Source organism: Phocoena sinus, chromosome 5 (assembly GCF_008692025.1).
Source record: "Phocoena sinus isolate mPhoSin1 chromosome 5, mPhoSin1.pri, whole genome shotgun sequence".
NCBI classification, from domain to species: Eukaryota; Metazoa; Chordata; class Mammalia; order Artiodactyla; family Phocoenidae; genus Phocoena; species Phocoena sinus.
In genome coordinates this window covers 139686843-139704371 of record NC_045767.1, presented here as the reverse complement: position 1 = coordinate 139704371, position 17529 = coordinate 139686843, and the positions used below count along the sequence as shown (strand labels likewise).

Below are 17529 nucleotides of genomic sequence, written 5' to 3'. Positions count from 1 at the left end.
AGAAGGAAAGCCTAGGCTGTAATCTCAGGTATGTAATGCATGTTTTGTCTGTCACTGTATCTGTCTAATAGGTACCTAGTATCTCGTCAGTACTTAGTGTTTATTGAACGAGTACAGGTGGATTATTTAGGAGCTTGATGAGAACAGCACAGACAGAATAATCCCAGCACAGACTTTCTATTGACGTCCATCTGCATTGTCAAATAACCAGGCAGGGTATGCCATCAAAGTGGGGCTGGAGTTTAAAATAGGATCCGAGGGTTAGCAGAGCCTCCATCTGGGTAGGAAGTGCTGGGGCATAGATGCTCATCCCTGGAACCTGGATGACGAACTCGGGAATAAAGTCTCAGGTCTGCAGAAAGTGCCATTAGATGTTCACATTCACAAAAGGCTAGAGATGACAAAGCCAAACAAACAAGGGGCGAGGTGGCTCTGGGCTCTGCAGACCCTCACCGTGAATCACACAGTCACTGCCCGGAAAGCAGCAGCGTCACCTACTCACGCCCAAAAGGCACCAAGTATCACAAAGGTACTTGAGTCAAACCTTTCATTCTGAGACTACGAGTGCAGGAAAGCAGCTGCAGAGGTCGGATTCGTGAGCCAAATGAGAAATGGCTTCAGCAGATGACTTTGTTTAGGTGAAAGGGGGGCAGGTGCGAGGAGAGTGACGAGACACAGACCCCCCGAACCAAGTCTGAAGTGAAGCCACTTCGCCTGAAGAGCTTTGAAAATAAATCCAGCTTCTACACCTGAAGCTGACTGAAAATCACACAGACACAGAGAGAGAACGTTGAAAGAGCATAAAGCTGGGTCAGGCTGTCCAAAGAGACACACGGAACAGTGACCTGGGTCAGATCTTTGGGATGATGCAGTTATTAAAAATAATGTACAACGCGACCAAATACGTTTATATTTTTAGGAATTAGTATTAACAGGAGAACGTCTTAATAATACTTAATAGTTTACAAAGATATACCCAATACTATTTTTAAATTTATTTTATTGAAGTATAGTTGATTTACAATGTGGTGTTCATTTCTGCTGTGCTGCAAAGTGACTCAGTTATACGTATATGCACACATTCTTTTCCGTATCCTTTTCCATGATGGTTTGTCACAGGATATCGAATGTAGCTCCCTGTGCTCTACAGTAGGACGTTGTTTAACCAACCTGTATGTAATAGTCTGCATCTGCTGACCCCAAACTCCCACTCCATCCCTCCCCCACTGCCCCTCCCCCTTGGCAACCACCAGTCTATTCTCTGTGTCTGTGACTCTGTTTCTCTTTCATTCATTTGTGTCATATTTTAGGTTCCACATATAAGCGATATCAGATGATATTGGTCTTTCTCTGTCTGACTTACTTTACTCAATATGACAGTCTCTAGGCCCGTCCATGTTGCTGCAAATGGCACTTTCTTATGGCTGGGTGGTATTCCATTGTATAGATGTCCCACATCTTCTTCATCCATTCCTCTGTCCATAATCCAATGCTAGTCACCTACAGTCATTTGTCACCCACTCTCTGACCTGCTCAGCTGGCCTCTTGTGCTTAGCGGGTGGAAAGTAACAAAATCGTTTCGTGTCTCTCCGTCCTTCCAATATCCATCTAGGTAACCCTCAGAAAATACTATTTAACTTAATCAAAACATAATGGGGAAGACAAAGTGGTGGCCGTTGGCCTCGGGCAGGAATCTTCCTGCACTTGCCGAGCTCGCCACAGAAATGACTGCTGTCCACGCAGACAACATAAACATCAAACAAGACCCCAAAAGTCTAGAGATCAGGACTCTCGCAGTTGAAAGACTGTTGGAGCCTCTTGTTACCCAGGTTACAACCCTGGTCAATACCAATAGCAAGGGGCCCTCTAATAAGAAGTGAGGTCGTTCTAAGAAGGCCCACGTTTGGGCTGCATCTGTCGAACAAGCAACGGACAATTTCTTGGAGGACAGGGATAAAATTGCAAAGGAGAGTCAGTTTCTCAAGGAGGAGCTTGTGGCTGCTGTAGAAGGTGTTCGAAAACAAGGAGATGTGATGGAGAGTGCTGCTGGAGAGTTTGTGGGTGGTCCCTCTTCTCCCGCGACGCGTGGCAACGCGGTTCGGGCAGCTCGAGCTTTGCTCTCTGGTGTTACCCGGCTGCTTAATTTGCCTGACGTGACAGATGCCTACAAGTTACTTGTTCAGCTGAAAGTTGTAGAAGACGGTATCTTGAAACTGGGGAATGCTGGCACCGAACAGGACTTGGGAATACAGTATAAGGCCCTGGAACCTGAAGTGGATAAGCTGAACATTATGGCAGCCAAAAGACAACAGGAACGGAAAGATATGGGCCATTGTGATCCGATGGCTGCAGCCAGAGGAATCCTGCAGAAAAACGTTCCAATCCTCTATACTGCATCCCAGGCATGCCTACAGCACACTGATGTCGCAGCCTGTAAGGCCAGCAGAGACCTGATATACAAGCAGCTGCGGGAGGCGGTCACAGGCGTTTCTAGTGCAGCCCAGGCTACTGAATCAGACGACGCCTCCCAGCACCAGGGTCGAGAAGGAGGAGAACTGGCGTGTGCCCTCAATAACTTTGATAAACAAATCATTGTGGACCCCTTGAGCTTCAGCGAGGAGCGCTTTAGGCCTTCCCTGGAGGGGCGCCTGCAAAGCGTCATTAGTGGGGCTGCCCTGATGGCTGATTCATCCTGCACACGTGATGACCGGCGTGAGAGAGTCGTGGCCGAGTGTAATGCTGTCCGCCAGGCCTTGCAGGACCTGCTCTCACAGTACGTGGGCAACGCTGGGCGTAAAGAAGGGAGTGACGCACTCAATTCTGCAGTAGATAAAATGACCAAGAAGACCACGGACTTGCAGAGGCAGCTCCGCAAAGCTGTCACGGACCATGTTCCAGATTCATTTCTGGAAACCAGCGTTCCACTTTTAGTATTGATTGAAGCTGCGAAGAATGGAAACAAGAAAGAAGTTAAAGAAATGCCCGAGTTTTCCGGGAACGTGCCGACAAATTAACTGAGGTGGCCGGCTTGGCCTGTTCCATCTCAAACAATGAAGAAGGTGTAAAGCTTCTTTGAATGTCTGCAAGCCAGCTAGAAGCCCTCTGTCCTCAGGTTATCAATGCTGCGTTGGCTTTAGCAGCAAAACCATGGAGTAAACTGGCCCAAGAGAACATGGATCCTTTTAAAGAACAGTGGAAAAAACAAGTCCGAGGTCTCACAGATGATGTCAATGACATTACTTCCATTGATGACTTCCTGGCTGTCTCAGAGAATCACATTTTGAGAGACGTGAACAAATGCGTCATTGCTCTCCATGAGAAAGATGCGGATGGGATGTACCGCACAGCTGGTGCAACTCGAGGCCGAGCTGCTCGGGTCATTCACGTGGTCACCTCAGAGACGGACACCTATGAGCCAGGGGTCTACACAGAGAAGGTTCTGGAAGCCACCAAACTCCTCTCCAACACAGTCATGCCACATTTTACCGAGTAAATGAAGCGGCCGTGGAAGCCCTCAGCTCGGACCCGGCCCAGCCCATGGAGGAGAAGGAGTTTACTGACGCCTCACGCCTGGTGTACGACGGCATCCGGGACATCAGGAAAGCGCTGCTGATGATAAGGACCCCTGAGGAGCTGGATGACTCGGACTTCGAGACAGAAGACTTCGATGTCAGAAGCAGGACAAGCGTCCGGACGGAAGACGATCAGCTGATGGCTGGCCAGAGTGCCCAGGCGACCATGGCTCTCCTTCCCCAGGAGCAAAAAGCAAAGACTGCGGAACAGGTGGCCAGTTTCCAGGAAGAAAAGAGCAAGCTGGATGCCGAAGTGTCCAAGCGGGTCGACCGAGGTAATGACGTCATCGTGCTGGCCAAGCAGATGTGCGTGATCACGATGGAGATGAAGGACTTTACCCGAGGTAAAGGACCGCTCAAAAACACATCGGCTGTGAGCAGTGCCGCCAAGAAAATTGCTGAGGCGGGATCCTGGATGGGTAAGCCTGGCCGTACGGTCGCAGACCATTGCCCAGACTCAGCCTGCAAGAGGCGCCTGCTGTTCTACCTGCAGTGCATCGTCCTCTACTGCCACCAGCTCAGCATCTGCAGCAAAGTCAAGGCTGAGGTGCAGAACCTCGCTGGGGAGCTGGTCGTCTCCGGGGTGGACAGCGCCACGTCCCTGATCCAAGCCGCTAAGAACTTGATGAACGCGGTGGTGCAGACAGTGAAGGTGTCCTGTGCAGCCTCCGCCAAATACTAGAAGTCTCAGGGGAGGGCTTCCCGTAACCTCCCTGCTGCGTCATGGAAGATGAAGGTGCCTGAGAAAAAGCCCTTGGTGAAGAGAGAGACACAGGATGAGACACAGACCAAGATTAAGAGGGCATCTCAGAAGAAGCACGTGAACCCTGTGCAGGCCCTCAGTGAGGTCAAAGCCGTGGACAGCATCTAAGGCTGCCCCCACCCCTCAGGGCTTCTAAAGATCTGTCAGTGTTCTTCACTCTTGTGTTCGCTAAATAGAACACTGATATTAGATTCCATAGGAAAATAGATTTCAGACCTGGCCAAGCTGGTGAATTTTGCAAAGACATACTTGTGTTTAAGTCAGTCAAAATACTTTTAGAATTCAGGAGCATATATCTAGCTATATTTTTTTATAAGCGTAAAAATTCCATAACCAAAGAGAATCCCACATTAACTTGTTAGTAACACTGTTTACCAAGTTGAGATGCCTGTCTTCTAGTGGTGGCAGCTGTAGGGTTTGAGAGAAGGGGCTCTGGTTCAGGGAGAGGGCTTCCACTGGTTCCGGCAGTTTGGCTGGTATTAAATGACCAAAGATGGCCCAGAGTAAGCAACCTGGGCATCTTAGGAGGCCCTGGAAAAAGGAACAGTCCCAGAAATGTCTTTGGAGGGACAAACCACACGAAACTGAGTAAAACATGATGTACCATGAAGAAAACTGATTGTTCTCTTAATGACACGAAATAATTTTTTTTTCTTTTTTAAAAATTTATTTTTGGCTGTGTTGGGTCTTCTTTACTGTGCGTGGGCTTTCTCTAGTTGTGGTGAGCGGGTGCTACTCTTCGTTGCGGTGCACGGGCTTCTCATTGCGGTGGCTTCTCTTGTTGTAGAGCACAGGCTCTAGATGCGTGGGCTTCAGTAGTTGTGGCACATGGGCTCAGTAGCTGTGGCTCGTGGGCTCTAGAGCACAGGCTCAGTAGTTGTGGCGCACGGGCTTAGTTGCTCCGCGGCATATGGGATCTTCCCGGACCAGGGCTCGAACCCATGTCCCCTGCATTGGCAGGTGGATTCTTAACCACTGCGTCACCAGGGAAGTCCCCAAACTACAAATTTTAATGCGTGGTTACAATAACTAATGCACTCTGCTGCCGGACATTAATAAAGTTGCTTTTCAGGCTACAGTGTCGTGATGCTGTACTCAGAACATGGTTTTCTCCCTTTCTTCAGCTTCAAATGCAAATTCGTCATTGGGCTGACTTCTAAGAATTGCAGTGTTTCCTACCTTGGGCTTGTGAGAGAAGCCTGACAAAATAGTGTTCGCTCAGGCAGTAATTTAGACTTACCTTATTTGTGGTTACCATAGCGATTACTATAGCTCCAAGGTATAATTTTACTTTCTTATTTAAATTGTATGAATTTGAATGTCTTTTACAATAACTTTTCCCAATAAAGTCCACTATGAAACAAAGTGGAAAAAAAAAAAAAAAAAGCATATTGGATTGTATATTCTCCCTGAATACCCCTCAAGTTCTGACAGGAGGAGAGACGGGTAGAGGCAGAGGGCTGAAGCCTGCGGAGGAATATAAGGGAGGAGTTTTTCTGGTGTCGTTGGAGACGCCCAGCTCTCTGAGTCTCAGTACACAGATATGACACACATTAGGTTCGGTCCAAATGCTCTCTGAGATCTAGAAATCCACAGTGTTACAGGACACTGTTTTGAAATAAGTCTGGCCATTCCAGTCCTATATTGTGTTGAATCGGAACAAGATGGATTTCTCCTGAAGACACGGAAGACTAAACTACAGGTCTCCTTCCTCACATGGCCCCCCGCCCCCCGTGAGATCTGGGAGGTGCTGGGAGGCGCAGCATTTTCTAGGTGGAGGAGAAGCCAGGCTGCTGCCAGGGAGCATAGCTAGGAAAACCTTCTTGGTAAACTGACTAAACCTCACCCCATGCAGACGTGACGTTTGGTCTGGCTGTTCATTCCTTAGCAGGACGGCAACACCCCCTTCGCTGGCCATTTTCCAGTCACAGTCTCATACCGCTCTTGGCGTGTCATCCTTGGCATGGAACGGCCAACATTTTGACAGTACGTCAATCTCTTGCTTCTTTGTGACCCTCTTCCCACATTTTTCAGTAACTGACCCATCAATCCGAACCCGTGTCCCCTGCATCGGCAGGCGGATGCCACGGAGCGGCTGGGCTCGTGAGCCGTGGCTGCTGAGCCTGCACGTCCGGAGCCTGTGCTCCGCAATGGGAGAGGCCACAACAGTGAGAGGCCCACGTACTGCAAAAAAAAAAAAAGAATGCCACTTAAGTCAAGACAATTATTCACATTTTCTTAGGAAATTGATTTCTAATCCTTTCCAACCATTTTTCTTCTCTCTATTTCCGCTTCTTTCCATTTCTGTGCATATTTAAAATTTAAAACTTCCAAGACCATTGTGAAGTCTGATAATATCCCCCGGGGAAGATTCTTTAATGAGCTTTCCTGTTGCATCTTATGTTTATTTTTTATTATTTGTTTATTGAAGTAGAGTTGATTTACAATGTTGTGTTAGTTTCAGCTGTACAGCAAATTGATTCAGTTATACACACACACACACACACACACACACACATATACACATGTATTTTTTTCAGTTTCTTTTCCCTTATACATTATTACAAAATATTGAGTATATTACTTTATGTTTAACTTATATTTTTAAAAAATCACGTATCCTATCTGTATCCCATGCTTACCCTCAGGACAATGTTAGGTCTTTTTCAAGTAGTGGTCAAATACAGGCAATATTTTTATTTATGAAGCAGTGGAACCTCTTGCGCTGCTCTGTGACCAGCCGTGTGAACTTGTTTTGGCCAATAAAATATGGCAGAGGTGACGTTGCACCAGTGCGGAGACCTGAATTCAGGGGCTTCCTGGGCGCGTCCACTCCTTTCTCCAAAGGCTGCTGCGTGTCCAGCTGCCCAGCTGTCCTGCTGGCAGAGAAGAGCCCGCATCCGCATGAAGAGGAGTGAGTCGTTTGTCTCAGGCCATCCTGGATCAGCCAGCTGACCCCAGATGAAGGTACAAGCAAGGCCTCTGAGATCAGCTAAGCCCTGCCCAGTCAGCAGGACCACCCACTCCACTTACACAGTTACGAGCTAACACAGGCTCATAGTTTTAAGTCACCGTAGTTTGGGGTAGTTAATTACAAAGTGACTGCTAGCTGGTAGTCTGCTGTCTGATCAGTCATGACTCTACGTCACGACCGTGCCCTAGTCCACAGGCTATAAAGACAAAGGAAAAATGGGTTTGACTCCTGATCACAACCAGTTCCAGTAAAACAGTTCCAGAAAACAGTACCAGATGGAAATCTGGATGTGCACAAAGGACTAAAGAGCTAGGGAAATGGTAAATGTGTGCGTAGATATAAAATACGTACTTTTAGATCTCTTTAAAGAGTAATTGTTTAAAGCAAAAATAATAACGATATATTTTGAGGTTGTTTTAAACATATGTAGAAGAAAATACATGACAACAGAAGCCAGACTTGGTGGGAATTAGTGGAAGCGTCCTGATATAAGGTCCCTTTACTGTTGATGTGGTGGAAAAATGTTACATAAATTAAGCAAGAAGACACGCCCCATCAGAGATTCAGATATATTATCAATATAAAAATTTTAATAAAGTATGGCAATGATACAATATTAAATTAAATTAATGGAATGAAAGTAGAAAGAAATAGATCAAAGTACCTACAAGAATTTAGTATATAATAAATAGTTCATTCTAAGTTAGTGGGGAAAGAATGCATTATCCAGCAAATATGTTTATAACTAGATAGTAATTTTGGAATAAAATGTATTTCTGCTTCTTTTCTAAAGTTGTTATTCCAGATAAGGAGTAATGATTAAACATTAAAAAATTAAATCATTTATGGGGTAAAGAAAAATATGGACAAGACTTATATGATTGTATTATGGGCAATATCTTACTGAAGCATCCCACTAAAGAAAGAATCTGTAAAGAAAAATATTTTTAATGTAATTTTTTTAAATGAACAAACTTGAAAGACCAATTTTAAGCTGAGAATTGTTTGAGTCATGAATGTCTGACAGTTAAATTCTTAACATGTTGATTCCTTAGAAAATAATGAGCAAGAGAAACATGCCATTGGAAAAATAGGCAAATAATAATTTGCATACATATGTACACACACACACACATACACATGCAGATCATCCTAACTTATTATGGGGTTACATCCCAATAAACCCATTGTAAATTGAAAATACTGTAAGTCAAAAATGCATTTAATCCCTAAATTGGAGACGATGCAAACATCCATAACAGGAGAATGGGTAAATAAATGAAGATGTATCCATACAATGGAGCCTTACTCAGCAAGTAAAAAAAAACTACTGATACATGCAACATGAGTGAATCTCACAGATATTAAGTTATGTGAATGAAGAGAGATTTAAAAAAAAAGCTCATAGTAAAAAAAGTGCCTTTCAGGGGCTTCCCTGGTGGCGCAGTGGTTGAGAGTCCGCCTGCCGATGCAGGGGACGCGGGTTCGTGCCCCGGACCGGGAGGATCCCACGTGCCGCGGAGCGGCTGGGCCCGTGAGCCATGGCCGCTGGGCCTGCGCGTCCGGAGCCTGTGCCCCGCGACGGGAGAGGCCACAGCAGTGAGAGGCCCGCATACCGCAAAAAAAAAAAAAAAAAAAAAAAAAAAAAAAAAGTGCCTTTCATACACTTAACTTATAAAACATCATACCTTATCTCAGCCTAAATTGGGGACTGGCTGTGTGTGTGTGTGTGTTTTATATGTGTATTTGTGTATATATATGTATGTAAAAGAGATGAAATACTTATAAAAATATTTCACCAGTCTGTTTATTGAAATACATCTTGGAAATAAATGTAAATATTTAATGATGTGACAATATGTTTAAAGTGGATTAATAAATGACAAAAATCAGATTACAAAGCAATACATATAATATTATCTTGTTAACAAATACATGTACATTTATGTGCAAGGAAAAAACAGAATAACACTTTAAGAGTTATCTGTGAATGGTGGAATTGTGGATGATTTTTTTCTTCTTTTTACTTACTTTATAAAGTTCTATCATCTAATTTTATTTTATATTTATAAAAATAAAAAAACACAAAGTGAGTATATATTTTTTCTCATTAGCCCTAGGACAAAGGAACCGAGGTTTTGGTAGCAAGAAGAATCTGCTATAATTCATGTGGCGGGGATGTTTTCAGTTTCGATGTGATAGGTCCAACAGATGTTGCTACTTACAAGATTCCTCTTCATGACACTAAGCAGATTGGTTTCAACATAACTACTTTCCCAGCATGATTTTCCCCTAAGAAAACTCTACCTACAGCTGTATACACTACTCCGACCCTCCTTGAACAAAATATTAACCCTACTTGGACGTTTTAAAATTACTCAACACCAATGTCACCAAAAAAATTGTGTAAAAGGTCAGTTCACTAGATATAAAAATAAAATGACAACATGGTTATTGCTAAGGCATTTAATACCAAAAATGAGACCACTGAATATTCAGTATTATATTCTCTGCTGACTTAAGGTTCTCTTCTAAAGATTTTTTCAGATTAACACCATGTTTTCACGTCTAAATAATTCCATTTTTGTTGTTCTGAGAAGGAAAAGGGAGAGTTCTTTTTTAAAAATTTTATTGAAGTATAGTTGATTTTCAATGTTGTGTTAATTTCTGCCATACAGCAAAGTGATTCAGCTATACATATATATAAATTGTTTTTTTCATATTCTTTTCCATGATGGTTTATCACAGGCCACTGAATATAGTTCCCTGCACTGTACAGTAGGACCTGGTTGTTTAGGGAGAGTTCTTCAGATTCTCCCCTTTTCTTAGCGACATACACACTACAGAAAATTCATATGAGCCTGAAGACATAAGCTATGAACTTGAATCCTACTTGTCAGCATGAGAGGACAGAGTGGCTCCGTCTTGCTTTCAGGACAGCTCGTGATGTGCCAGCTTGACAACTTCCATCTTTCCATCTGTACAGTGGCAGCCCCCATAGCTGCTTCAAGATGAGTTTCATCTGCAGATGTTTAGAAACGCCATGAAGAAGTGAAGACTCCACTTGCAATAGCATAGATGCACCTGGAAAACGTTACACTAAGTGAAACAAGCCAGACACAAAGACACAAGTAGTTCATGATCTCACTGATATGTGGAACTTAAAAAGTCAAACTCATAGAGCCAGAAAGTAGAGGGGTGGGTGCCAGGGGCTGGGGGTGGGCACTACGGGGAATTGCTGGTCCCAGGGCACAAAGCTTCAGTTACAAGATGAATAATTTCTGGGCAGTGAGCAGCATGCTGACTAGAGTAAAGAATACTGCATGGTACACTTGACGTTGATGAAGAGAATAGATCCTAAGTATTCTCACCACACACACACACACACACACACACACACACACAGGTAACTATGTGAGGCAACAGATGCATTAATTAACTTGACGGCATCCTCATTTCACAGTGTACACGTATATTACAGCATACACCTAAAAAGAATCACGTTGTACAACCTAAATATTTGCAATTTTTATTTGCCAATTATACCTCAAGAAAGGTGGAAGAAATAATAAAACAAAAAACTGAAGAATCACTTCTCAGGACTTCCCTGGTGGCGCAGTGGTTAAGAATCTGCCTGCCAACGCAGGGGACACAGGTTCGAGCCCTGGTCTGAGAAGATCCCACATGCCGCGGAGCAACTAAGTCCGTGCACTGCAACTACTGAGCCTGCGCTCTGGAACCCGTGAACCACAACTACTGAGCCCATGGGCCACAGCTACTGAAGCCCACGGGGGCGCCTAGAGCCCGTGCTCTGCAGTGAGAGAAGCCACCGCAATGAGAAGCCTGCACACTGCAATGAAGAGTAGCCCCCACTCGTTGTAACTAGAGAAAGCTACAGCGTGAAGCAATGAAGACCCAATGCAGCCAAAACTAAATGAATAAAATGAATTATTTTTTTTAAAAAAAAAATCACTTCTCTAAGAGCAATGAGGACCCTAGAGACGGGAGGGGAGCTGTGTGCGGCACTGCAGTGATAGAAGGGGCTGGAATGCCAGGGCAGCGTCTGTTAGTTCAACTTCTTTGTCTGGATGTCAGTTACACAGGTGTGTTAGTGTTAGTTTCTAAAACTTCAGCAAGCTGTACCCTTCTGATAGGTGCCACAAGTTTTATACAGTGATAGTCACATTAATATTTCAGGAGCTATGAAAACTAACCATTTGCTCAGTTTGCAGCCTAATGTTTTCTTAAAAATGACTTTTGTTAAGACCCATGGAAAAAAACACATTCACTTTACCTGTTGAGTTTATCCCATTTTTATCACTGTAAATCCAGTGTTTTGAGGTGTATCGATACAACTTTGTTAGATACAAGCTTTGGGAAAAAAATCCTACAAACACTAAAAGAATGCCTAGATCATGTTGGCGATTAATTAGAATAGATTTCAAAATAATCTTATTTAAATGTCTCTGAAGTTGGCATCGTTCATCTGACTAGGTTTGCCATAATCTTGAGACTCATAATTTTTCCTTTCCTGTGTGAAATAACTAAATGCAAATAAAATAATCATACCGTGAAACATCAAAGTGACAGAAGCTATTGGCAAAATACCTGCAAAATGGCTTGAGCTGTGTTAAATTTGTACACCCAAACTGCCTTAGATGAGACTGAGTGAACATGAATCAGAGACAGCTGATGAATCAGGAGTAGGGAAGGCAGATGTAAGGAAACGGTCCCAGAGGTGTTAAGGTACCTGCAGGTCCCTGTGCTGCGCTCCTGGAACACAGAAGGTCAAGTTGCTGCCAGGTCTTTGGCATCATCAGGAAAGATGTTGCGTGACTAGAGTCTTAAACTAACTGAATAAGTGCGGGCAAAACTCCTAATACTCCCTGAGCCCCAGTCTTCTTGTCTGTTGAACGGTAACCCTAATGCTAACTTTTTGGTTTGTCTGGGCTTAGAGAAAGAGTATATAATAATGCACTTGGTGGAGAGCTTTCCCGTAAACCAGCCAAGGACAGGAACCCTGGGGAGGGAAAGAAGAGCTCTTTACAAAGCACTGCTGCTGTTCAAATGTTATTTATTACCCTCATTTTATTTAAATGGATAAGCAAGAATCCATTCTAAGCAGAGGGATCATTTTAACACGTCTTCATGAGTTATGTCTTATTTCCTGTCATGAAATTCCTTAATCACATACACAATTGTGTGATCCATTCAAAATGTTGTTGACATTGTTTCTCATCACTAGTCTTAATGTGCAAATTATTTATTCAATATATCATTATGATGTAGCCCCATTTCTTATGTCTTCAAATGAGCACAGTTCCTTTAAAAGTAAATATCACCTCAGCCCTGCAAGTGGTTCGACCTTTTATGCCACTGTCTATAACTCATTCATTCAACAAATATTTTTTGAGTAATAATGGTGTGCCAGATTGTTCTAGGTGCCCAGAATATAGTAGTGACCAACTCAAAGACCCCATTCCTCAGAAAGCTGACATTACAGTAGGGAGACTGAGTTATCAATAACCGTAATGAACAAATAGTTTAGTATAGTAGTTGGTGACGTGTTATAAGAAAATACAATGGAGCAGGGTAAGGGAGATTCCAGGGGGATGGGTAGTTCTCATTGAGAAGGTGACAGTTGACACTTGAAGCAGGTTAGAGATTCAGCCCTGCCGTTACTGGGGGGAGAGCAACCCAGGCCGAGGAACAGCCAGTGCAGAGCCCAGAAGCTGCAGGAGGCTGTGTGACTCTGTAGCAGACTGAGCCAGACTGCAGGTCTCTGGGAGGACCTCAGCTTCACTTCCAGTGAAATGCAGTGTTTAAGCCCAGGAGAAGCATGATGGAATTTGCTGCTTTTTAAAACATGCATTTTAGATTTTAAAGGGATCAGAGGATCAGCTGAGGAGGCACCTGGGGAAGACCCGAGGGTAAAAGCAGAAAGAACAGCTGGGAGGTGAGTATCCAGGTGAGAGATTCTGGGGGCTCCAGCAAGACTGAAACAGTGGGGTTGGTCAGAAGTGGCTGGATTGGGGATGTATTCTGAAGGGAGAACCCACAGGAATTTCTGACAGATTGGCATGGGATGTAACAGGACACAAACATGTGCTTCTGGTTCACAGAAAACTGTTATGAAGGAAAATATCTCATTTTTAAATTAAAAATCTTATATACATTTGTTTGCTCAAAGTGTACACTTTCTCTTGAATTGTACATAATGAAGCTACATGTGAAACAAATGAGAGCGTTGTTAACCTATTTTTCAAAATGCTATGCTGAGTCTTAGGAAGAGAGGTCTCTGCAAGGGAGTCCTGGATGCCTGGTGGGCTTGCCCGCCATGCCCCTCTGCTTCGAGGATGCCATGTGGTGGAAGCTGTCAATCTATTTCATTTCCATCAAGCAGAGTCGAAGTGGCATTTCATGGTTTCATTAAGTGAGCTCTGCTGGCTTTCAACTTTGCGATTTCCAGACTTGTGACCCCATATTCTTTCTCCCTTGCACTCTGCCAGGCTGTCTTCTGAAGAATTTCACGTGACTGTCAAGGGAAAATTACCTCTAGTGCTTTCATCTGTCAAAATCCTGTCATCGCTGCGGGTGTGACTCAGGCTATGAGGTGAGGCTCTGATTTTATTGTCGCTTTCTTTTCTTCTGCCAGTCTGCGAGCACACTCCCTCCGCCTCGTTGTGCGCGTGCCATCAGGGGAACATGGCACATACGCAGTGTGCCACGCTGCGTATTGTTACATAATTGCTGTCATGCAGAATGTGAGCTGTTTCATCCTCTCATCAGAAAGATAACTCTACAGCAAAACCTTTTCAGTCCCTAAAGGTTTTATCTGACATTCTCGTAAATGGTGGAATATTTGAAATACTTATTAAAAATAAATAACTGTTCAATGATTGATTGATTGATTGACTAATTGATTAGGGAGAAGCTCAGAAGCCTGGTCTCTTTTTCTTAGGGACTCCCAGGACGGTTAAAAAAGAAAAGCAACAACAACGATTGGTTCAGGGGGAAATTTAAGACTCTTCCAGCCTCCAGGGAATATAAGGCTGTCTCTTACTCGTTTGCAGTGTTTATTTTTAACACTTTTAACTTGTTCTTCATAAAGACGGTGCCTCTCTGAGCACCGCGGAAATCATTCCTAAATACTGCAGGGAATAAATGATGTGTTAGTTATTTAATTACATGTGTTAAAAAGTTGTTCGGGTTTGGACAAATGTATAATGAAATGCATCCATCATTATAATTACCATGCAGGGTATTTTCACTGCCCTGAAAACCCTCTGCGCTCTGCCTGTCCATCTCCCCCAACACTAGCCCAGGCCACCACCTATCTTTTCACCTTCTCCGCTTTTGCCTTTTCCAGAATGTCATATAATTTGAGTCATTAATTATGCAGCCTTTACAGATGGGCTTCTTTGCTTTGTAATATGTGTTTAGGATTTGTCCCTTTCTTTCTATGGCTTGATAGCTCATTTCTTTTTTAGTGCTCAGTAATATTCTTCATTGCCCCAAGTTTTGACAATTATGAATAAATGTTTATTCTATAAAAATTTTAAATGTTTACACTATGAACATCTGTGTGCAGGTTTTTGTGTGGACATCAGTTTTCAACTGTTTTGGGTAAATACCAAGAAGTTCAGCTGCTGGGTCATGTGTTAAAGAACGTCTGGCTGTGTAAGAAACTACCAAGCCGTCTTCCGAAGTGGCTGCACCATTTTGCGTTCCCACCGGCAATGATGAGAGTTCCTGTTGCTCCCCATGCTTGTCAGCATTTGTGGCTGTCAGTGTTCCAGCCTGTGGCCGTTCTAAGAGGTGTGTCATGGTGTCTCATTGTTGTTTGAATTTGCATTTCCCTGATGGCATCTGATGCAGAGCACCTTTCCACGTGCATTTTTGCCATCTGCATATCGCTTTCCGTGGGTTGTCTTTTAAAAATTTTGGCCCATTTACAAATTGCATTGCTTGTTTTCAATAAATAAAGTGTTCATAAATAAACTGATTTATCCAATGTGTCTTTTGCAAACATTTTCCCCCAGTCGTATCTTCTAATTCTTGATGTTGTCTTTCACAGAACAGAGTTTTTAATTTTAATTAAGTCTAGCTTATGGACTATTTCTTTCATGAATCACGCCTTCAGTGTTGTATGGCATTAACATATTTTGATCTTCCCTCCTAGACTGAAATGACCATTCAGAGATTTGTGTCTCCTTTTCACTGTCAGGACTCACAGGTGTGGCTGGGATGTTCTATGAACATGCACATCGTGATGTCACAGTGACCAAACGCACTGGGTGTGCAAGAAACACTATACAAGACTAACAATCTTATATTCAGAAAAAATAACTTCAGCCAAAGCTTTAGATTTTCCAACTCCCTTTACACTCAGAAAGTCAAAGAAACATTGGTATCTACAGCAAAATGATTACATTCATCCAGAAAAAGAAGTCAGTGTAATGACAACGGCAACAATTACATCCTTGTGAAAAACAAAAAGTAGAAAAAAAATTGTAGACTAAAATAAAGACAATGGAAGCAAAGTTCATTATTGCCAGAAGAACAAGGAAGACATTCCCTGGAGGAGGGAGTGGAGACCTTATATAACTGGGATTTTCCTAAATAATATGGTGAAACTATGCAGGGATAAACCTTCAAATTATCGTTCTCAGAGATTCTCTAGTTTCGGAGTAGAAAGATAACAAATGTGGTTTTGGTTCTGACCATTTCTTTCTACAAGGCAGACCTTGCTAGGGTTCTTTCTGGGCAGGATAAGAACAGTCATTTTTCCTTCTAAGCATTGTGCCCCTGACCCACTGTCGTACCGGAGCTGGACTACACCAATTCCAGGTGGCCAACTGAACTCATGCTCTACAAAATCCCTTTTCAGTTCCATTACGTTGGTGGCTTAAGATCAGCCACGGTGTAGGAGCATTTACACAGCAGAAATTGGCAGACACTTAAACCAGCCCTGCCTACCAGAGTCCACTGTTAAAGATTCACCAGCATACCATCGGCCTGATCCTGTGAATTCTGACAGCCAGGTAACTACTCACCCCATCTTCACACAGAGACGTCATCTCCTTAGGATGCTGCATGCACAGTGGGTAAGCCACTAACCTTTTATAGGATCAGAATTGTAAAATCTTTCCTACAGTATAAGTACATTCCTTCCGTAGAGTGAGCTAGTTTGCATATTCTTTTACAGTTTACAAAATACATTAACAATTAAAGTCTCGTTTCCATTTTATTTTCACAGCATTCCCAGTTAGAGTAATTATTATTCCACCTAATGTATGAAGAAAATACAGACAAAAGAGATTGTCAGTTGCTCAGAATAACAGAGCTTGTTAATTAATTGGCTTTTGATATCTTCTTTTTTCCTGCATTGTCATTGCATAGAAGGATGGAAATATTCATATATGGATATTTTTGTTTTAATATGGTAACTATAATCTTATTCTTTATAACACTTTATCTTTTTTTAACATCTTTATTAGAGTATAATTGCTTTACAAGGGTGTGTTAGTTTCTGCTGTATAACAAACTGAATCAGCTCTACATATACATATGTCCCCATATCTCTTCCCTCTTGCGTCTCCCTCCCACCCTCCCTATCCCACCCCTCTAGGCGGTCACAAAGCACCGAGATGATCTCCCTGTGCTATGCGGCTGCTTCTCTCTAGCTATCTATTTTACATTTGGTAGTGTATATATGTCCAAGCCACTCTCTCACTTCATCCCAGCTTACCCTTCCCCCTACCCATGTCCTCAAGTCCATTCTCTAGTAGGTCTGTGTCTTTATTCCCATCCTGCCCCTAGGTTCTTCATGACCATTTTTTTTTTTTTTTTTAGATTGCATATATATGTGTTAGCATACGGTATTTGTTTTTCTCTTTCTGACTTACTTCACTCTGTATGACAGACTCCAGGTCCATCCACCTCACTACAAATAACTCAATTTCATTTCGTTTTATGGCTGAGTAATATTCCATTGTATATATGTGCCACATCTTCTTTATCCATTCATCTGTCGATGAACACTTAGGTTGCTTTCATGTCCTGGCTATTGTAAATAGGGCTGCAATGAACATTGTGGTACATGACTCTTTTTGAATTATGGTTTTCTCAGGGTATATGCCCAGGAGTGGGATTGCTGGGTCGTATGGTAGTTCTATTTGTAGTTTTTTAAGGAACCTCCATACTGTTCTCCATAGTGG

General features: G+C 43.0%; 1 protein-coding gene across 1 annotated transcript; it reads left to right on the top strand.

The window, feature by feature from the left end:
* The first annotated feature begins 1724 nt into the window (after positions 1–1724).
* Positions 1725–4463, top strand: LOC116754301 (catenin alpha-1-like). The gene is given in 4 exon segments (XM_032632815.1): positions 1725–2976; positions 2979–3019; positions 3113–3488; positions 3491–4463. Coding segments are annotated over 4 exon segments (2622 nt in total). The 3' UTR covers positions 4444–4463.
* Positions 4464–17529: the final 13066 nt, after the last annotated feature.